At 34.5% G+C, this 21,649-nt stretch overlaps 1 protein-coding gene across 2 annotated transcripts in view; it reads left to right on the top strand.

The window, feature by feature from the left end:
- SGCZ (sarcoglycan zeta) overlaps positions 1 to 21,649 on the top strand; it is a 1,025,749-nt gene that overhangs the window by 859,031 nt on the left and 145,069 nt on the right. For both annotated transcript variants that reach the window (XM_058669862.1, XM_058669863.1), the window contains exon 4: positions 2,928 to 3,029. In XM_058669862.1, the coding sequence (XP_058525845.1) occupies positions 2,928 to 3,029 (102 nt within the window). The remainder of the gene's footprint in view (positions 1 to 2,927; positions 3,030 to 21,649) is intronic.

Here is a 21,649-nt window from a genome sequence, read left to right as displayed (position 1 = left end):
AAGCATTATTATTATAATGGTGATAAAGTTTGGTGTAGGTTATACTGATTATCAGTGCTAATCTTTCTGAAAAGATGCAGTGCATAATTTTATAATAATTCTTGAGATGAAAACTAACCTTTGAATAGCATCTTAATGACAGTTAAACCTTTTGAAGATATCCACATGAATAAGGCACTACTTCAAGCTTTTATATTCTCATGTAATCCTCATAATAAACACACATTTTGTTATTATGTCAATAGAAGAAAGTCACTCCATAAAGAACTCCAATAAATGGGTCAAGCTAATACTAAGAGCAGGTCACGGTTCCAAGATAGGTGAATTCGATTCTGTTACCTTACATTATTTTGGAAATGTCATACTTAACAGAAAATCCAGGACTTATTTTCTTTTCAGATGTTGAAGTGTCTGAGAACTTAGTGAATCAGAAAGCTTTAGTGACAGCTAAGAATAAATCGTTTTTCTACTGCGCCTATGGAAGAGAAGCCATAGTATTTCAAGTTCTCAGAAATTGTTAATGGAACCGATGCATGAGTGGAAGAATAGAGTTGGTTATATGTATACTGAAAATTTATAAAACAGCCTTATATAGCTTAAAAATCCAGGCATATAATTTGCAGAAATGAAACATTTTTTCATACATGAGAGAAAATATGTGCTAATAAGTTCAATGAAGTCAGGATAGATGCACAACTCAGGATTTTAAGGACAGTCTTATGTATTCAAATGGGTTTTAGGTTATATGAATTTATTTGCATATACGAAATGAATAGAATGTAAAATGTAGAATACAAGAAAAATACTGATTTTAAGAGTGAAGTTTTAAAAATTAAGCATGTGGTGGAAGCAACAGCAGATACAACATTTGCTGTCCTCTTCTGTTGCTATTTATGAAATTTCTTTAAAAATTAGCATTGAAATGGAAACTTACTCTATTTTATAAATCTCTTATTTTTCTTGTAATAGTTCATAAGTGGCATTAGGCCTTTTCCCAGCATTAAGATGAGACAATTTCGTAACAGTTCTTTCTAGCAAGCATTTGAAAATTTTGATGCTTAGAAAGCTCATAGACAGTATATATTTAAAAATGCCATGCAGTGTTAAATATATTTACAGACTTTTTTACAAAGAATTTTTACAAAAACCATCTTCTAATTCCACTTTTCCATGAATAGTTTTAAATACAGCTAAATATGAATATTGCTTTATGAGATTTAGTCAATATCTTTAGAAAAAAATATACAAATCACATGCCTTATTATGGGGGGATCTTTAAAAGTTCGTGGAAAAAATGTACCTACACTTAACTCCATCTTTCCCTGAGTATAGTAAGGTTAGCATTCTTAGCTTTTTGAGTTCAAATTTGCTTTCCAAAATTAGAGAATTCTGATTTTGCACTTGACTTATTTATTTGGTCTTCAGAGCTCCTTATATCCGGGTCTCCGCCCTTCACCAATCTCTTGAAATCCAATGAGTTATTTTCTGATGATGAAACTTTTCTCATATTTATTAACATCTTTTGATCATGGTCATTGACTTATTGCCATTTGCTATCCTTTGAGTATGTTGACTTAACAGCTCAACGATGATGTTCTGGTACTACTTGTTATTACCTAATGAGAAAATAATCATCACTCATTGGAAAAGTGTCGTTTTTTTTTAGCGTCTTAAGCATGCTGCATTACTGTGCTTTTCTGGCATTCCTTCCAAGTATATTTCTCAATTTGAGTTTCTTATGTTGAATTCAATTCTGTTACCAGTTATGTATGGTATTGCAAATACCACAATAGAGCCAGGAAAGAGTGACAGTTTCAATAAATCAGAGGTCATTTTCATTTCTGAACATACAACATAAGAATATAATTTCTGTAAAGCAACGTATCTCAGTAAAAACTTACTTTAATAAGAAAATAATAAAACTGTATTCTCATTGAAATAAGCTTTCATTGCTCCTTTGAATTCTTATTTATTTCTTTGTTATTTATTCATTTATTTTAGTCAGTTTGTTCTCTGAGACATTTCCGGTTCCAGTTCCTGCACTTGCTTTAAAAAATTACCTCTTTAATTCCCACACCAAGTTCGATTCAGCCAGAATCCATTACTTTAACAAGTATCTGTTTCTCTTTCTCACTCACACCCCTCAATTCAGATCTCTGATTTTCCAAGCAAGGACCAAATTACTGGGAGTTTCACATACAGTCTCTTAGGCTGCTATTGGGAATAGAACTGGGACTGAAACCCAGGCACTCTTACAGGATATAAGACTTGTAAAAGGTGACTTTCCCCTGTGCCAATGTCTTCCCTCTTATTTTCTTACCAACCATAAACTAATTGTCTTTGTTGAGTTACCAGTAACTCTGTTTTTATACATTTTCTTCATCTCATGGACATTATTTGTGTACTTATTTCTCCTCTACCCCTACAATGCTGTTTTCTAAAATACCACACACATGTTTACTAGTACTTTGAGTATCAGAACAGCTTACTTATTAATGCTGGCTAACCCTTCATTATTATTTTAAATAATTGTATAAGTGTAACTTATGGAATCATTTGTATACTTGTGAAATGGATACATTATTGCTGCAAGTGAAGTTTATAAAATAATTAGGTAGCTAGTGACATATACAATAAATAGTTGAATGATTCATGAAGAAACTAAAATATTTATGCAATAGGTAAATATTAGGCTGTTGCACAACTGAGGCAAACACCAGGTCCATTGTAAACCACTTTTCTGTTCATTTTAAATAGAGTCCTCTACATGCATGCAATGTGCTGCAATCATTTATGAAGTAGACTTAATCTCTCATTTTCCTTAAATCACTGATTTGAGCTCATTGTTTTCTCAACTTAGGCCTAAGAAAAGTGCAGATATTCATTCTCTACGTAACTCAAAGTGAACTATATTTCATTGCTTGTAGGATGGTATGGGAAATCTGAGAGTCACCAAGAAGGGAATCCGACTGGAAGGTATATCTGAGTTTCTACTTCCATTGTATGTGAAAGAAATTCATTCCAGAAAGGTATGTGATCCTGGCTTTGGCTTACCGTAAGGCATAATTTAGAAGTTACATTTTTAGCTTGAAATAGAGGACAGAGTTCCTTTGTCCTCTCAAAATGTAGTTTCTTTTAGCTAAACAGCTGTTTAAGGAAATGAAAATATGTAACAATAGAAAAGTCTTGGAGTTTAGTGTTTAGTTTAAAACTTACAAATTGGAGGATAATACTGAACTAAATTACAGTGTTACTTCATATTAGCCTATAAAAATATATCTCTGTTTCAATTGACAGAAACGCAATGATAGGTATTCCAAAAGGGGTATTTACCAGAGTTGGAGAGATTTTTGCCAATAATGTTGATTTAAATGAATGATTTCAATTCAGTACATATCTAACTTTTCCTCTTTATTGGACACAATGATTTAATTTATAAATTTAACACATTTCTGGATACACATTTTTTGAAATGAACTACAATTTATATCCTTCAAGTGTGTGTGTGTGTGTGTGTGTGGTTCATTTAGTATGCTAAAGGTTAAAATTGAAACTTAGTAATTGTTCGTTTTGGTTCGTATTATATTTGTAAATAGCAAATATTTCAGGGATGTAAAGTCTTATGAGACTCCTATTCTCCAGGGAGATGTCTGTATGTGGAATAAATTTGTGTATATGGAAATGTATTTGTTAACAATCAAATAATGGAAAGTTTTCAGTAAAGCTGCAAGAAAATACTAATCTCATTTAATAGATATTGTTTTATACCAAAGTAGTTATTAATATTTTTAATATAATGCCATATCAAATGTACTTTGTACTAATTCATGATTTGAGTAATTTGCATCAAAGCAATTTTTGTTAGTGTCAAAGTGAAAACAGAACAAAATACTGTTTTTCATGACACTTTTACATGGAAAACTGTATTATCTTTAATTGCTTAATAAGTAAACTGGCTTAGCTTCATTAATAGTACATTAACTGCATTCTGGGTAATGGGAATTTAGTTTTGACACCATTTTTCAAATTTTAGTAAGGTAGATAACATAAAGACACATGTAATGGAATTTTCAAGCTGAATAAATTTAGGATAAAAAAGTAATATTTTTAACTTGTTTTCATGAAAATAAAAATAACTAGCAGGTTTATGTATATCAGTATTCCCTTGTTTAGGAGTCACCACTCTTCACAGTAATTTGCTTACTTTTCTTCAGAGCTATGGACAATTTAATATTTGGGAAAGTGTAAATTTATACTTGAAAATCAAGTTATCCTAGGAAGAATGTGAGAGTAACTGAAAATAAGCTTTTTTGAAATACATCCTAGTAATAAGTGCAAAGATAACAAGGATGATTTATTATGACAGCCATTTAGACTAATTAGTAATAACTGCTCCAGGGCCCACAATTTAAAGAAGCATTTTGAAACCCTGTGTCAGCAGGAGGGTCACCAAGTTTGTTTCTCTAACCGAGACATTAGTGAGACTACAGCAACAAGTATAAACTTAGATTCTTCTGAGAAACAAAAATAGTATTTGATTCCAGCCATTCCAAAGAACATAGACCTCTAATTTTGTTAGTGTAAAGTTGTGGCAAATGGGCTTCTTAACATTCATTGAGTGAGTGAGGTGGGCGCAGAGATTAGCTCAAACTCCTAAGCATTTCCAAAGTGCACTACATTGATTGGAAGATATAAGGTCCTTGCCATACCCTCAGCCCTGTTAGTTTTCCTCCCTCTGTGTCCTCTTACTATCACTTATCAGGATCCTGAGAGTAAGGAGGCATGATGAGTCTTGGCAGGTGAGAGCTTCAAGAAGTAGACCTGGTTTGAAGTAGGAGGATATGGTTCACTAGCCTTTAGAAAGTTTATTTACATAAACAATGAAAAGATGCATGTTCAAAATGAGAAAAAAATAGTTTAGACTTTATTTGAAGGAGTGACACAGGAGAAAGAGGACAGAGTTGGACACTGAATTAAAAATGAAGGTGGGACCTTTGTTCATGTACATGGTTCTGAGTTGCAGGTGTCCCAAACTTAACTTGCTGAACCACAGTTGGAAGCAGGACTCACACTACAGTTTCATTTGCCCCTCAATGCATGTACCTGTTCACTTGCAGAAGAACCAGACACATTTTTTTCCGCATCTTAATCTTCTCATTATTAAAATGAATTTGGTTGAAACTTAGCAGGATGCTTAATGCTTAGGTTAAAAACATGTTTCAGTGGTACTATTAGGAATAATTTTTTTTTCATTTATCCATTTCAGTGGTTTCATGAATTTGAACTTTTTAATGGTAAAATTCTGTCAGCAAGACTATTCAAATCAAACTTAACAGTTCAGTTAAGTTCAATTAAAGACTATGGGTAGTTTTTCAATGTGCATTTCCCCTCTATTAATGCCAGTCCACTGCCATCTTCCTATTTCACCAGTCTTTTATTCTGCTACATGAAATTTAAAAAAATTAAATTACTTTCTGCTGTGAAAGTATTGTATCATATACATAGAAAGGTAGCAACAGAGATTTATAGGCAGCAGGCAATGCACAGTTGCCCAAAAATACACATCTGCCCAAATCCACCTAATCTAGTACCTGGGATGGTCGTGTTCTAAAAGCCAATAGATGCTTATACCAGGTCAAGTAATCTACACATACTTGAGTCTATCTATAGCAATGACTCTCTTTTTTGAAAATGTGCCCTTTCTAAATGGGCAATCAAATTATACAGAAGCAATATTGTTGTATTTATGTTTACTACAAAACTCATCATCAGTCCACATTTTGTTATGGATGGTCTTATTGTTCAGCTCATTATTGAACTAATTCCTTGCTTGCCTACATGTCTTTGTTAATAAGTTTTGTTTAAGTTTTTAATTACTGAAATTCATTGTTCTTACAATATTTGATCATGTACTTTAATCTTCTCAGAGATGCTATTTTATTCATTCTTACTGTGTTATTTGTGAATGTCTTTATTAAATCCTAATGTTGAATGTTAACATAAAAAGTGCTAAGACAGTCTGGTATTACTCACCTGTTGAGGACATAGTATTCTGCTTGGATTCCTAGTGTATTTTTGCCATTTTGCTTCTTTTGTTTCAGGAAAATTTTCTCTATTGTATTGCTGAAAATCTTTTAACTTCATGTCTTGAGTTCTTTAGAAAAAGCAATATTTCTGTTGTTGGGTGATTTTGTTCTCATAACTACCTTAATTTCTCTAGGTAGTTTAAATCTATATTTCTATAAATAGAAGAAATTGTTATCTACGGTTTTCTTTCATTTTGCTATTCTCCATATTTGTACTTGTTACTTCATGTATTTTACACTCAGTGGTGTTTTTATTCTCAGATATTTACTGAAGTCTGAAAGTTCTCTTTTATCTTATATGGTGATTTATACCAAAGTTGCATTACAAAGAGCTTATCTAATTTTTTTTAAAGCTTTATTTATTTTATTACAAAGTCAGATATACAGAGAGGAGGAGAGAGAGAGGAAGATCTTCCGTCCGATGTTTCACTCCCCAAGTGAGCCACAACGGCCGGTGCTGTGCCAATCCGAAGCCGGGAACCAGGAACCTCTTCTGGGTCTCCCACACGGGTGCAGGGTCCGAAATCTTTGGCCCATCCTCGACTGCTTTTCCAGGCCACAAGCAGGGAGCTGGATGGGAAGTGGAGCTGCCGGGATTAGAACCGGTGCCCATATGGGATCCCGGGGCTTTCAAGGCGAGGACTTTAGCCGCTAGGCCACGCCGCCGGGCCCAGAGCTTACCTAATTTGACTTATTCCTGTTGAGTTGCAGTTTGAGATAGGGCAGATATAGTTTAGTTATTTTAACTGAAGAGATTATGGAAAGGAAGACATAGACTGTAATCACCTTCTGGACCTGGGGCCTATACTGTAGCCTGTAGTGTGGCAGTTTTGATTCTGTGGGTCTCAATAGCTGTTCTCCCTCAGGAGGAATTTTTCTGTTGACAAGGACTCCATGTTTTCTCTTGTTTTGGTTTTTTTTTTTTCATTGCTGTCTGTCACTTCTCTTTACTCTGTGCAGATTAGTCTGTTAATTTAGACTTTTAGCAGGGTGTTGCACTCTTTTCCTAGTAGAGATATGGGTTAAAGGAGGAGAGAAACCCAGGCTCTATGGTTCTGTAAGATAATCTAATCCATTTATCAGGTCTATTCCAAATTTTTAACATAAGCAGGTATCACAGAATTTGTTAACTCATACAAAAATTCTCATTTTAAAGGAATTGTAGTTAATTTCTATTATGTAGCCAGAAAGAATTTTTAATTACTCACAAAGTAATGTTTGTTATTGAATGCCAAAAAGTTACACCAAATATCCTGTGTATGTGAGTCTATTTAATTGTCACTATCTGATAGGTATTTTCATGGCTAGTGTGTTTTTCTGCCTCTTCCAAACCTGCTCTACAAATGATACTCAAAGATGTTCTTTTGAAAGAGAAGGAAAAGCAACTATCAAAACCAAAGGCAAACGTGTATTACTATGTAGGATTCTTCTTTTCCATTTTCTGTTCTTTGCCTTCCCTTCTTTGTTTCCACTGTTTCTCCTCCAACTACTTCCCTTCCCTTTTTACTTTGCCTTTCTCTTCCCTTTCTTTTTTTTTCATTTCTTTGTTATGAATCATTGGTAGCCCTTTATACCATAACCCCACTAGCCCATTTATGCCATCAATGATGACGTAAATTTCTCATATACTGACATGACATAATATTTCTCATATGCTACATACTCAGATATATGTGGAATAAGTTCTGCTTTGTCAGTTTTGATCTATTGATTGACTTGGAAGAAACCCAAACCTTACGTCATAAAACATAGGGATAATTCTTGGCTATTGCTCTTAAAATGTTTTTTGCCTATTGTGATTTTCTTCCAAGTGAAGTTAAGGAACAGCTGTCAAATTTCATAATATGATAATATTTAAATTGTCAAAAATGACATCTTCTTAATACTGAGTCCTTATCCCAGGAGGATTTGTGTCTCAATTTTTGCAGGACTTCCTTTGTATATTACAGAACACATTCAAACTGTTTTTCTTCTTTGAAAGGCTCAGAGACATTTCTTAAAATTTTTCTTCCTATAATCATTACATGTCTCTTACAAAGCACATGGTAGTTTTTAAGGCTCATGTGAATAGGTTTTCTTTCATTTTTTTTTTCATTTTTTTTCATTTTTCCAATTAGAAAAAGTATAGAAAAGTTAACTGTTTGGGTGTTGTGAGTACAACCTAACCATTTCCTTCATTTTGTTATATTTCAAACTTTTTTGTGGCTCACCAAGCACATCATTATGGTTATTAATGGTGTCTAGCTTTGAGTATACTAGAGTTCCAGAGCCAAGCTTGTATTTCCCTCTTGGTTGTGTTGCCCAGCAGTGTCTCATAAACGTACTTAGCCTTTGCACTTTGCACCAGTTTCATCATTTGCACCATGAGCCTTAAAGTGGACCTTCATATAACACAGACATCAGAGTTATTGCTGCCAGTGTAGCAGACAAAAGCAGAAAAACCATTTCTACAATGCTTAACTCACAAAGTAATGTCTGTTATTTTATTGAATGCCAAAAAGTTACCAAATATCCTGTGTATTTGAGTTTGTCACTATCTGATGGGTGTTATCATGCATAGTGTGTTTTTCTGCCTCTTCCAAACCTGCTCTACAAATGATACTCAAAGTTATTCTCTTGAAAGAGAAAAGGAAAAGCAACTACCAAACCAAAGGCAAATGTAGAGAGCATCCAGTTAAAGGTCAACAGATAATTAATTCAAACAATAACTCATTACTAAAATGACAGGACCATACACCCACCTTAAACTCATCAATTGAATGTCATAGATTAGAGCACTGGATATATATATATATATAATCTGTTGCTTATAGGAGACATATCTCACCAACAAAGATCAGTGGAAACTGAAATTGAAAGGGTAGAAAAACATATTCCAAGCTAATGGTAAGAATGAACAAGTGTAACCATTTTTACATCAGATAATATAGACTTTGATGTAAAAACATTAAAAGAGATAAGGACACCATATAATGATCAAAGGATCCATTCAGCAAAAAGAGATCACCATAATGTATATGTGCCAAATACCAAGGCATCTTGCTACATGAAACTAATATTAATGTATTTAAAGCAAGAATTAGACTCCAATACAATTATAATGGGGAACTTTAATACCCCTTTATCAACGGACAGATCAATGAGACTGAAACTCAACAAACAGAACTCACCCAGACACTAGATCAAATGGAGTTAGTTGATATCTACCGACCCTTTCATCTACAGAGAAAACACATTTTTTATGAGTTACATGGAACCTTCTCCAGAATTGACCATTTATAGGCCACAAAATAAGCCTCAGCAAATTTTTTAAAATTGAAATGATAGCATGCATCTTCTCAGATCATCATGCAGTGAAACTAGGGACCAATAAGTCAAAACACCCAAGAAGACATACAAACACATGGAGACTGAATAATAAGCTGATAAATGAGTAATGGGCTAGAGAAGAATCAATGGGGACATTAAAAAAAACTGCTTGAAACAAATGAAGGCATTAACACATTATATTAACACTTATGGGACACAATCATCACAGTGTTAAGAGGAAAGTTCATCTCGGTGAATGCTTACGTTAAACTAGAAGATCACCAAGTAATGAGCTAACCTTACAGTTGAACAAGCTAGAAAAACAATAGCAAAGTGATTCCAGGGTTAGTTAGAAGAAGGAAATCACCTTGATGAACATAGATTCAAAGATCCTCAACAAAATACTAGCCATCAGGATCTAACAGTGCGTCAGGCAGATCATTCACCCAGACCAAGTGTTCTGTCAATTCTTTAGGTGTGTTTTGAATACAGCTACAAAATTATATGACATATATATTTAAGAAGTAAGAAAGGAAAAAGAGAAGTAATAGGGTACAAAGATATTTTTGATCTGAACAGTTACCAGTACCAATATGGGAAAGAGTTTAAAAAGTGAGAGTATGCCAATATTAGAAGCACAGTCTTATATTGTCCACTAGATGAGTAGGTAGGTAGTTTTATGGATCTAAATTTCATTTTGCCTATGGAGACTTAAGTTAGATAAACTACAAAAGTTAATCATAGAAAATAATAACAATAAAAATGCTAAACAGTAAAGAAATTACATAATGCAAATACTCAGGCCCAAATATGAGGTCCCTTCAAAAGTTTCAAGGAGCATCAGCATTAAAATGCAAGGATTTCAAAAGCACTTAGCACCAAAGGAAACATACCTTTGTCCACAATTTTTCCTGCAATTACTCAGGAAATGCCAAGGAGCAAATAGAAATGAATGAAGGAATGAATGAGTGGATGAATGGATAATAGAAATGTAGAATGAACCCTCATGCATTTCAGTATGGAAGAGCTCAGTAAGAAAAGTGTCCAACTACAGAGCAAGGGCAAGGGGTAAGGGCAGTAGCAGCAAAACCAGGATGGACACCCTGGAAGCAGAGAGAACTACTGTTGCTGGGTCCAAAGCATGAGCAACTCTTTGTGACAGGTCAAGTAACATGAAGACTGAATGTCATCCTTTCATTATTGTTTTAATTGGAAGGTTAAAGAGATGTATCTGGCCACATATTTAGGTATCAAGATCATTTGTGTCACTTCATTTATTATATAAGTTGCATGATAGGATATCCCCATGAGGTAATCCTCATATCACCGGCACAAACCTCCCTGTCCAGAATTGTGGACCATCAAGTAAATGTGTAAATTAAGCGTGCTAATATCTTATTTTGAGTATTTTCACATGTCTCGTGAAAATGTGTTTTTCTATGTACTTTTTAAAATTTTGAGTACTTATCTCAATCTCACTTTGATATTTTATAGGCATCCGTAATGATTTACCTATACACAAAATCGGTTAAAATGATAGAGGATCACTTGTTCTTAAAACAGGTGTGGTTGAACTCCACAAAATTGCCTAGTAATTGTGACTCTTCTGAAGTGAAATTGTCAGTTTCCTATTTTCACAGAATTGGTTCTACTATTATAATAACATAACTCTTGTTTTTATTTTCATATAAAATTGCTCTGTACAGATATATCCTCTGATTTCTAATGTTACTGTTTTCCTATGTTCCCTCTTTGTGTTTAATCATTAATAAAACGCTCAATTTTCTTTCTAGTAAGCTTTGCTTAGAGCAAGTACTGATTTTATTTTTTAATTTTTTACATTTAAAAATATTTTATTTTGCTTTATGATATAGTTCCATAGGCTCTGAAGTTGCCTGGGCCCTTCCCCCAAGGTCCCTCTTCTGTCCCCATTGATTTCCCCTGTAATTATGACTCTTCATGAAGGACAACAATTGTATAAGTCCATCATGCTGTTATTGAAGTGTTTCCCAACAATGTGGGCGGGACATCATCAGAGTTGATTGTACTGCAATGAATACAAGGGTACAAGGGTGCTTTCTCTTGTATCACGCCCTTTGGATATATTCCTAGGAGTGTGATTGCTGGGTCATATGATAGGTGAATTTTCATTTGCCTGAGTATTCTCCATACTGCCTTCCACACTGGCTGCACTAACCTACATTCCCACCAGCAATGAAGTAGGGTTCCTTTTTCCCGTATGCTCCATAGCAGGTGGTATTGGTAGTTTTCTCTCTGTAGGCCATCCTTATTGGAGGTAAGTGGAATCTTGGTGTTTTTATTTGAATTTCCCTTCTTGCTAGGAAATCTGCCCCTTTTTTCATATGTCTGTTAGCCATTTGGATTTGATCCTTTGAAAGGTGCTCATTTACGTTGCCCATTTCTTAACTGATTTGTTTGTTTTGTTTTTACAGTTATGCTGGAGTTCTTTCTATATTCTGGGTATCAGCCTCTTGTCCTCTATGTAGTGTGCAAAGATTTTCTCCCATTCTGCTGGTTGCTTTTTTACTTTGTTAATTGTTTCCTTTGCTGTGTAGAAGCTTCTTAGATGTAGTCCTGCTTGTTGATTTTGGTCTTGCTTTCCTTTGTTTTGAATTATTTTTCTAGGAAGTCTTTGCCTGCACCTGTAGCTTGTAGGGTATTTCCTACATTTTCTTCTGAAAGTTTGATGGTTTGTGGGTTTAGGTTTAGATCCTTTATCCCTTTAGACTTGATATTAGTGTATGGTGAAAGGTGAGGATCTTGTTTCTTAGTTATGCAACATGCTATCCAATTGTCCCAATAGCATTTATTTTTTTTATTCATTAATTACACTGTATTATGTGACACAGTTTCATAGGTACTGGAATTCTCCCCACCTCTCCCCAAATCCTCCCACCATGTTGGATTCCTCCACTTTGTTGCATAACCACAGTTCAAGTTCAGTTGAGAGTCCCTCATTGCAAGCATATACCAAACATAGAGTCCAGCATCTTATTGTCCAGTCAAGTTCAACGGCTTCATAGGTATACCCTCTCTGGTCTGAAGACAGAGCCAGCAGAGTATCATCCCGATCAATTAAAAGCTCCAACATACCATCAGCAAAAAATTTACATCATTATGGAATTAATTGGCATAGTAATTGAAGAGACTTTTTATCTTCCCTGGGTTGTTTTCTGTTCTTTTATAGAAGATTAAATGGCTGTACATGTGTGGACTCCCTTCAGATGTTTCTATCCTATTCCATTGGTATTCCTTTCTGTTTCTGTATCAGTACCAGGCTGTCTTGATTACTACCGCCCTGGCAGAAGACCCAAATCAGTGTCCTTGCTCCCTTCACCCACAATACAATTCAACCCCCTTCCTTCCTTCCTTCCTTCCTTCCTTCCTTCCTTCCTTCCTTCCTTCCTTCCTTCTTTCCTTCCGTCCTTCCGTCCTTCCGTCCTTCCGTCCTTCCGTCCTTCCGTCCTTTCTTCCTTCCTTTTCATTTTTTCAAATACGTACTTTGAAATAATAAAATATTTTTAAAACATATTATTTGTTTGAGAAAGAAACCTCATCTATTGATGCTTTGTCCAAATTATGCTTCCATCAGAGACTGGCACAAGGAATGCAGTGTGACTATTTAAATAGTGCCAGGAACCCAAGTTCCTGTGCCATTGTCAGTGCCTGTGAAGGTTTGCATTGATGGGATGCCAGAGTCCAGAATCATTGTCAGAACTAAAACCATAAACTCTGATAGAGGATATGAGTATGTTTTCTGCCAGGATAAATGCCATTCCCCTAAATGCTTTTAATGTTCTAAAAAACACATTGTAGACATCCATTAGCCAAGAGACCATGCATCTGCAAACATTATTTAAATGGAAGAATTGATGGCTCATAGATATCTTTCAGCTAAGTTATGTACTCACTAATGTAAGAACCAGAGTCACCCAAGCACCTAGTGAGTGCAGTTCAGAATTGTTTATCATGAAAATTTCTGCATTACACAGCATGTAATAATTCCACCTTAGTTAATCCTTTCTGCCATATAGGCATGGAAATACTATCTTCATTTGCATTTAGGAATTCAGCTACTCCAAATCACATTACCTGATGTATATGGAACCCAAATTACTGGAACCTAGATTTCCAATGCTGATTTAATTGCTTTTCAACAATTCATTGCCCTAAATTAAGTAATTTGTTTACGTATTTTTCAGGAATTCTGTATTTGTATTACATGTGTGAAATGATGAGCCGATTCTTGGTAGTAAGCTTAGGATAGTTTGAGTGCATGGGTTTTTATTTAGTGGCATCCTGGTAGAAAACCATCACTAATGTGAAATCTTTGAGACCACTAAATATGTAAGTGTAGTTGAACTTGGCTATAGATATCAAATTTTTCATAGTTTCCAAAAAAAGACTTTGAAAAGGAGATTCCAAAAATTTATAGGAAATTCTTCCTAGATATTATTGTGTTTGTTGCTGGTCCTGCCTCTCTCACACTATAAAAGCTTCATAAAAAAATGCCAGTTTCCTCATCACTTCTAACTTAGCTGCCTTAGTAAGCAAATAATATTTTAAAATGTGTGCAAATTCTATGTCACTTTCCTCCTAAGGATCTACACAGATATTTTGTCCAAAGAAGATGTCAACAAAGCAGATGTGGAATTTAAGTGAAGCATACACACAATTGAAATGCTATTCTGTGCAATATGGTTTGCTTGTATAGAGAAATTTAATGTGGAGAGACTGGTTATATTAAACAGAGTGGAATCAATATTCTTGCCAATGTGATTTATATAGATGTAATTGGCAAAATGTATTTATGCATATGCAGCCTTTGTATATGTTTATGTCTAATTAATTATTATGACTTAATAAGTTAATTTTGAAACCCAGGAAAGTGCTTGAAGACCAGTTCAAGAATACTGCAGAATTGGTTAGCAGCTGAAGTCACATATTTAAAAATTTGTGACACCATAGTGACAAGATATTTTCTCTCAAATTTTGTCCACAAAGAGGCATCAGGAAAATCTGTGGAAGAGTGGAATAAAATAATACATTTGATACATTTAAAAAAATTAAGTATGCAAAAAATTTCCAAAAGCTCATAGGAAAAAAGCATATAATGAAAAATGTATTGTGTTAAAAAGTATTTGCAACAAAATGAAATTTTCTTGTAACTTCATGTTTTCATCAGGTTTTTTGGAATATTCTATGCAAAGGTTTTTGAATCAAAAAATACTAAATATTTTATTTAAATTTCAAATAACAAAGTGAAAGATTTAAATTTTGTAGAGGAGCAATTTCATTCATTGCAATCACTAACTACCACCAAGTGCTGCAGATAACAGGGACTGTGGAAATTTTAAGTATAAATTAAACAATATATGTACACACAGAAAAATGCATACCCATCTTCAAATGTTACTTTCGCTAACAGATGAATGGTTTTTGTGTTCAAACATATAAATTAAATTTTCACAAATACACTCTTATATCATAGTAGACAAATTGAATTGCTTGTATTGAGAGATGACCTCATTAGTTCTGCTTTCATAAAATTTTTATGATGAATACTTTTGTAAATTGGACCAAACAACAAATTTATATTTTCTAAAAATAGTAGTCATATCAGGTTTATTCATTAAGAAACAAATGACATGCCACTAAAATACTTGAAGAGAATGGAGTATCTAGCTTTTGATTTGGCTTGGTTTATTATGGCACTTACATATAATTATAACTGACTTATCAGTTTATCACTTTGAACTTTGCCAGTGGTATACATCAAAAATAACAGAAAATGGCTGCAGCATAAGGGAATTTGAGTTGTAAAATTAAGCTGACTTATGTTTTTAATGAATATAGGAAGATGATGACACTCAATAAAATTGCTATTAGTATTTTGTTAGAAGTTAGGCCTGGAAAGGGAACAGAAAATTGTTAGGACAGAATTTGACTTAAATTACATCCTGTACATTAAATTTATGGTAACAGATAAGCTTGCATGCCTACTTATGAGACGTTTTGTGGAATGATTTAGGTCTGAAGCCAAAGTCTATTAACCTTGGCATTAAATATATATGAAGGAGACATGCTTTGTTCAAGAAACAGTGAGCAGACCACTCTGTTTTTAAAGAATCCTGGAAGCAACAGTCTGAAACTCTACTAAGCACCGCTTAACCATGTCCCAAGGTCTTCCAGGGCGTGCACAGTGTGAGTGTTCTCTCCCAGACTGTCCGGTTTCAGATACATTCCTTCCTGAGTTCCATCTACTTGAGAAGGACTCTGATTTTCTTCCCTCTAATTTTCTCTCTATCCTTTTCTGCCCTCCTTTCCCACTCCTCCCTAGTTTACTTTTTTTTAATTTACTGTTTTCCAGGATACACTAATGTAGGTATAAAGATTTCTTCCTTCCCCATCCATTTCTTTCTTTGCCTTTTCCCATCCCCTTACTTGTCCCAATATTGTCAAAAGTATAGTCCCTTTATGTAATTTACAGGCTTAACTTTCTGATATTTTGATGTATCGTGACATGGCAAATGCAGTTAAGCTAGCATCAAAAGGGTATATCGATAAGTTTGACGGGGAACCATACTTTCATTCAGGAGCAGAAGTTCATATTGTACAATGAGTTTACTACACACTACGCTGGTCTCTCTTGTATGGTTTGCATAAATGTTCCTTATGTGTTTGCTATCTTAGAAAGAACTTATGCCTTTTTTCCTTTTGGGACTGGTTTACTTCACTGAGCATAGTGGTTTCCAGTCAGGAACATTTTGTTGTGAATGGTAAGTTTTCGGGGTTTTTTTTGTTTGTTTGTTTTTTGTTTTTTTAATGGCTGAGTGTTCCATGGATTGGATGTACCATAATTTCTTTATTCATTCCTCTCAAGATTGAAATTTAGGTTGTTTCCATGAGTTCGCTATTGTGAATTGTACTGCTATAAATATAGTTGCAGGTTGCTTTTTCAAATGTAGGTTTCATTTAATTTGGATGGGCTGAGTGGGTCACATGGCATAACAATTCTCAGTTGTCTGAGCACTCTTCTATACTGACTTTCATAGTTGTATTAGTTCACACTCTCACCAACAATGGATTAGGGAGCCTTTTTTCCCCACATTCTTGCCAGCACTTGTTGATTTCTGTATATAAGCCATTCTCAGTGGAATTAGTAGAATTGTGTTTTTTTTTTCACTTCCCTAATAGTTAGAGAACCTGAATAATTCCATTTATGACACAAAAATATCCATCAATCTCACTATGGTATACTGCTCAGTTTTTTTTAAGCTCTATTTTGCTTTTATTGGAAAGCCATATAGACAGAGAAGAGGAGACAGAGGAAGAGCTGTTGATTCACCACTCCCCAAGTGGCCACAATTGCTGGAGCTCTGCCAATCTTCAGCCAGGAGCAGGAGCTTCTTCCAGGTCTCCCACGTGGGTCCAGGGTCCCAAGTTTTGGGGCCATCTTCAACTGCCCTCCCAGCTCACAGGCAGGTAGCTGGATGACAAGTGGGGCTGCACCTGTTAGAACTGGTGCCCATTTGGGATCCTGGCATGTACAAGGTGAGGACTTCAGCTGCTAGGCTACTGCAGTGGGCCCTATGATACATTGCTTGGTAAGGGAAAAAAACAGTTGGGAAAGGCAGTTTTGCTATAAGAAAAGAAAAGAGCAGGTTGAGAATATATTATACTTAAAAGTAAAACATGGTCAATGTAAAAAAATGTATAACTGATGAAGTGAGGCTGTGGAAGGGAGCATTTGCATAATTCTTTCCCCAGTCTTCTCTTTGTATGAATTATAAATCAAAATATGATAATTATATGATAGTATTAATACATTAATTTAAACAGTAAAATTCAAGTATATCTCTGATTAAAGTTAAGTTGGTTTTACTAATTATTATTTACCAGACATGTTTCAGCATAAGACTCTCAATCTAGCTCCTTAAAGATGGAGCAGTCAATGAGCTACAGTGAAAATACATAGACAGTATGGTTTTTAGCAACATCAGATATTTTTTACCCTTAAAATAATTTTTGTATTAAAATATTTCAAATGCCAGCTTCAAAATACCCAAAGTGCCATGGTTTGAAAAAAAATGTACTAGCATGCATCTGTGCATAACGTATTTGAGCAAAGATAGAAAGGAGTACAAAAACAATTTAGAAAGCAGCCTATAGCTTCAAGAATTCAGGATTTGAATACTAAGGATTTTATTTATCTTCAAGGCACAAAAACTCTGAAATGTCTGATCAACCTACTTTTGCTTGGTTTGCTACATTTCAAATTAACCAGACATGGTCCCTTACAAATAACAATCAGGTGTTTCATTACTTGAGAATTTTTTTTTGTATTTTCCTAGTATTGAGGGTTGCTACAACTCAGTGTTAAGTAGTCCTTTAAAAATATCAGGCATAGTGTGGTAAAACATATTGAGCTACATGGTGAAGCTACATAGTCATGGAATGTGTTAAAATGTGAAAATGTTATCTTCTACATTCCACTAATTATAATTATTAATTAAAATACCATTATTGGTTGGAGGGATGCTTTTAAAATGTTTAAATGTGAAATTGTTTTCCTGAAACAAGATTACAGAAAAATAAATAGGCAGTCTGTTGAAACATTTTAAAAGGTCAGGGACATAGATACCCTCCCTGATCAATAGTGTCTGCCGTGTACCTGATATTCTTACAGCAATGTTTAAAATAGGTCATTTTAACCGATATATCTACTGTCACCATGCTTTCCTTTCTGTTTCTATTAAGCTATCTATTCAAATTTCATCACAATAAATTTCCCCTTCACTGTAAAGGCTCATCATTTATTGTAGTCATGATTTTGCTTGTCCCTGTGTGTTTATTGTACTTGCCCTGATCTAGTTTTGATTTGCATGACCAGAATAGTTGGAAGATGTTGTATCATTTTTATGCAATAGCAGTTGAAATCTGCATTGAATTGGCATTCTCTAAAGAATCAGAATTTATTTGAACAATACATTTATGAGAAAAAGTCATCTTTACCCCAAGCTAACATATCAAGATCCACAGAATTTCAAGGCTTAAGAAAAATAATTGCATTAGGTGTAACTTTGGTTTTATTAACTTTAGTAAGGTGCTATGTGCAATATTTTTTATCATAAGTCAGGCCATATGTTTCTCTGGACCCGCTGATTTTTTAAAAAATTTAGAAATTCAGCTTTAACCTTTTATCTTTAACTTGGAGATGATCCAACTGCAATAAACATTTCTGAATTTCTGTGAGATGTGTGTGCTATGGTTACCTCTGACTCCAATTTCCTGTCAAAGCTGAAGTCATTCTTTTCCTTTATATATTGGTCATATTTATCTAAATACAAATCTCTGTAATTTCCTAGATCTCCTCACTTTCTTGGCCTCCTAAAATGTACACACCTATTCACATATGACGTCTTGCAGTTTTAAAGACTCGACTAACATTTTAAGGATTTACAGTAAGAATTATATTTAAGTGTTTGCAGTACAATACCCAAACTTTGAAGAGAGAATCGGGCAATAAATTTTAAATTATTGTACTAAATTACTTTGTGTCTCTTGATTCCTTGTCCCCCTTTTCTTTTACAAACAACACCAAAATATCTTTCACAATGTGTTTTTTCATCTCTAAGCACCTGGAAGGAAGAGCCATTTTAGGACAGGCATGTTTCAGATCAGAATACCTAGGTTGGGATTCAAGCTCTGTTCCAGATTTAAGCTTCTTGCTGGTGTGCAACCTGGTAAACAGCAAAAAAAGGCACAGGTAGTCAGGTACCTGCCACTGACATTGAAGATTGAATTATCTCCTGCTTTAGCTGGCTCCCATCCCAAGTGTTGCAGTTATTTGAAGAGTGAAGTATTGGAAATGAGAGGTGTCTCTCTCTCCTTCCCTCTGTCCCTCCTTATTTCCCTTTGAAATTCATAAGTAAATGAATGAATGAATGAATGAATACATAAATAAATATTTCCACTAATGGAAAAATCACATTATTAACATAATTTATATCAAGTAGTAGACTTTAACGCTAGAACGAATGATTTAAATTTATATATCTCTGATCTTTTAAAGTTATTATAACAAGTATATGCCATAGATGAGTAAAATCTGATTATAGGTTGATTTTGTATCCTGTGACTTTATTGAATTTCTCTGATGTAAAAACATTAGTGATGTTTTAGGTTTCTTTTCCCTATTTTTTCATATTGAATCCAACAAGACAATTTGATTCACTCCTTCCATTAGGATTTCCTTCTATTTTTATCTTTTGTTCTTCCCTTGCCTCCCTAATCTCAGACTGCTGTTATTATACTGACAAAGAATGATGACTATGGACACCTTTGTCTAGTTCCTCCTTAGAATAAGAGATTTCAACTTTTATCCACTCACTGTTACGTTGGTGTTGGATTTGTTATATAAAGCCTTATTGTGTTAAGATAGGTTCCTTCTATATGTGTTTTATTGAGGATTGTTATTTATCACAGAAGAGTGTGGAATCCGTTTAACATTTTTCCTGTCTTCTGAGAAAGTCACACAGTTTGTATTCATTACATTGTGTCTATCACTTTGAACAAAGTCCTTCCTGGGTCCAATTTGGCTTAACTGTAGAGTTAAATGAATTGATAAATGCAGTAGACTTAGATATCCTATATTCTTATTATTCATTTGTTTTGAAGGTAGAGAAAAAAGTAGATGGAGAGAGAGAAATATTCCATCTGCTGATTTACTCCCCAAATGCCTCTAGCTACCCAATCTGAGTCAGCCCAAAGCTAGAGACCCAGAACTAAATGCCATTTTCCTTGTGTATGACAAGGATCCAAATACTTGGGTCATTGGCTGATGCCTCCCATGATAAACAGTAGTAGGTAGTTGTGTTGGAGGAACAGTTAGGACTCTAACTTGGGTCTTCTGATAGGGAATGCAGACATCCAGAAGCAACTGCCGTTCTGTGTCTGTGTTCTGCATTATGTTTCTGCCTCACACCCACTATACTGGGCACTTGGCCTCAGATAGTCCAGAATAATAGATACTATTTTTCTTTCTTTCTGTTCTTTATGAGAGGAGAAGGGCACTAGTTATGCCGAGTTTCCAAAGTTGTTTCATTATTCTTGGAAACTTCATGTTCTGTCTTACAGCTTTGCATCATCTAGTATTTGCAGAGGACAAAAAAAGTTACTGTTTGGAATAGCTCCTTCACATTGTTACTTTTTAAATTCTCCTCTACTATTTTTCCAAGCTTTATTTAATCTGATACATTAAAAAAATCTTACTTCTAAGCCTAAATTGATTTCATCTGAAGTTGGCAAGTGACTTTTTTTTACATCTTTTTATTCTTTTTAAAAATTTAAAAATTCTTTTTCATGATGAAGTTTTATAGGTATAGGGATTCCTTAGCCTCCATCCACTTCATGCCTCCCTGTTTCCCCCCCACCATTCTTCCCCATAATGTCATAGCAGTACAGTCCTTTAGAAACATTTACGAGTTTAAATTTCTACTTTTATAGTTATCATGACATGGAGCTAGAGACAAAGGTATAAATCTAGTATTGTCAAGATATATTGAACTGTTTCACTGGGAGTCCTCTTATTTTTGAGCTGAGATGTGTGCTACAGCATATCTTCAAGTATGCTAGTCTCATGATACACCTCTATATTTATAACAGCACCATTCACAACAGCAAAGACATGGAAATAACCCAAAAGGCTTTTGCAAATAAATTAATACTGGCGTATCTCAGATTCTTCTTTAAAAATTTTATATAATGTTCACTAGGCAAAATAGTGAAACATCTAATCTTGCACATAATTTCAGAACTCATGAAATTAGTATACAGCTGACTACTTTTGGGTTTATGTTTTTTGAATCATTAAGAGGTTTATGTCATAATATAACCATTTATTGTTTTGCTTTAATCATGTTGAAGTTTATAGATTCTTTTACTGTGATAGTTATGAAAAAGTTTGTTGCTTGAAAGTACTCTATAGTCCAGGCATGATGGCTCAATGGCTAAATCCTTAACTTGCAAGTGCTGCAGATCCCATAGGAAAACTGGTGTCCTGGCTGCTCCGCTTTCCATCTGTTTCCCTGCTTATGACCTGGAAAAGCAGCAGAGCATGGTTCAAGGTCTTGGGACCCTAAACTTGTATTGGAGACCTGGAAGAAGCTCCTGACTTCAGACTGACCCAGCTGTGGTTGTTGTGGCCATTTGGAGAGTGAACCAGTGGATGG

Source organism: Ochotona princeps, chromosome 11 (assembly GCF_030435755.1).
Source record: "Ochotona princeps isolate mOchPri1 chromosome 11, mOchPri1.hap1, whole genome shotgun sequence".
NCBI lineage: Eukaryota > Metazoa > Chordata > Mammalia > Lagomorpha > Ochotonidae > Ochotona > Ochotona princeps.
This window is presented reverse-complemented; position numbering and strand designations above follow the sequence as displayed.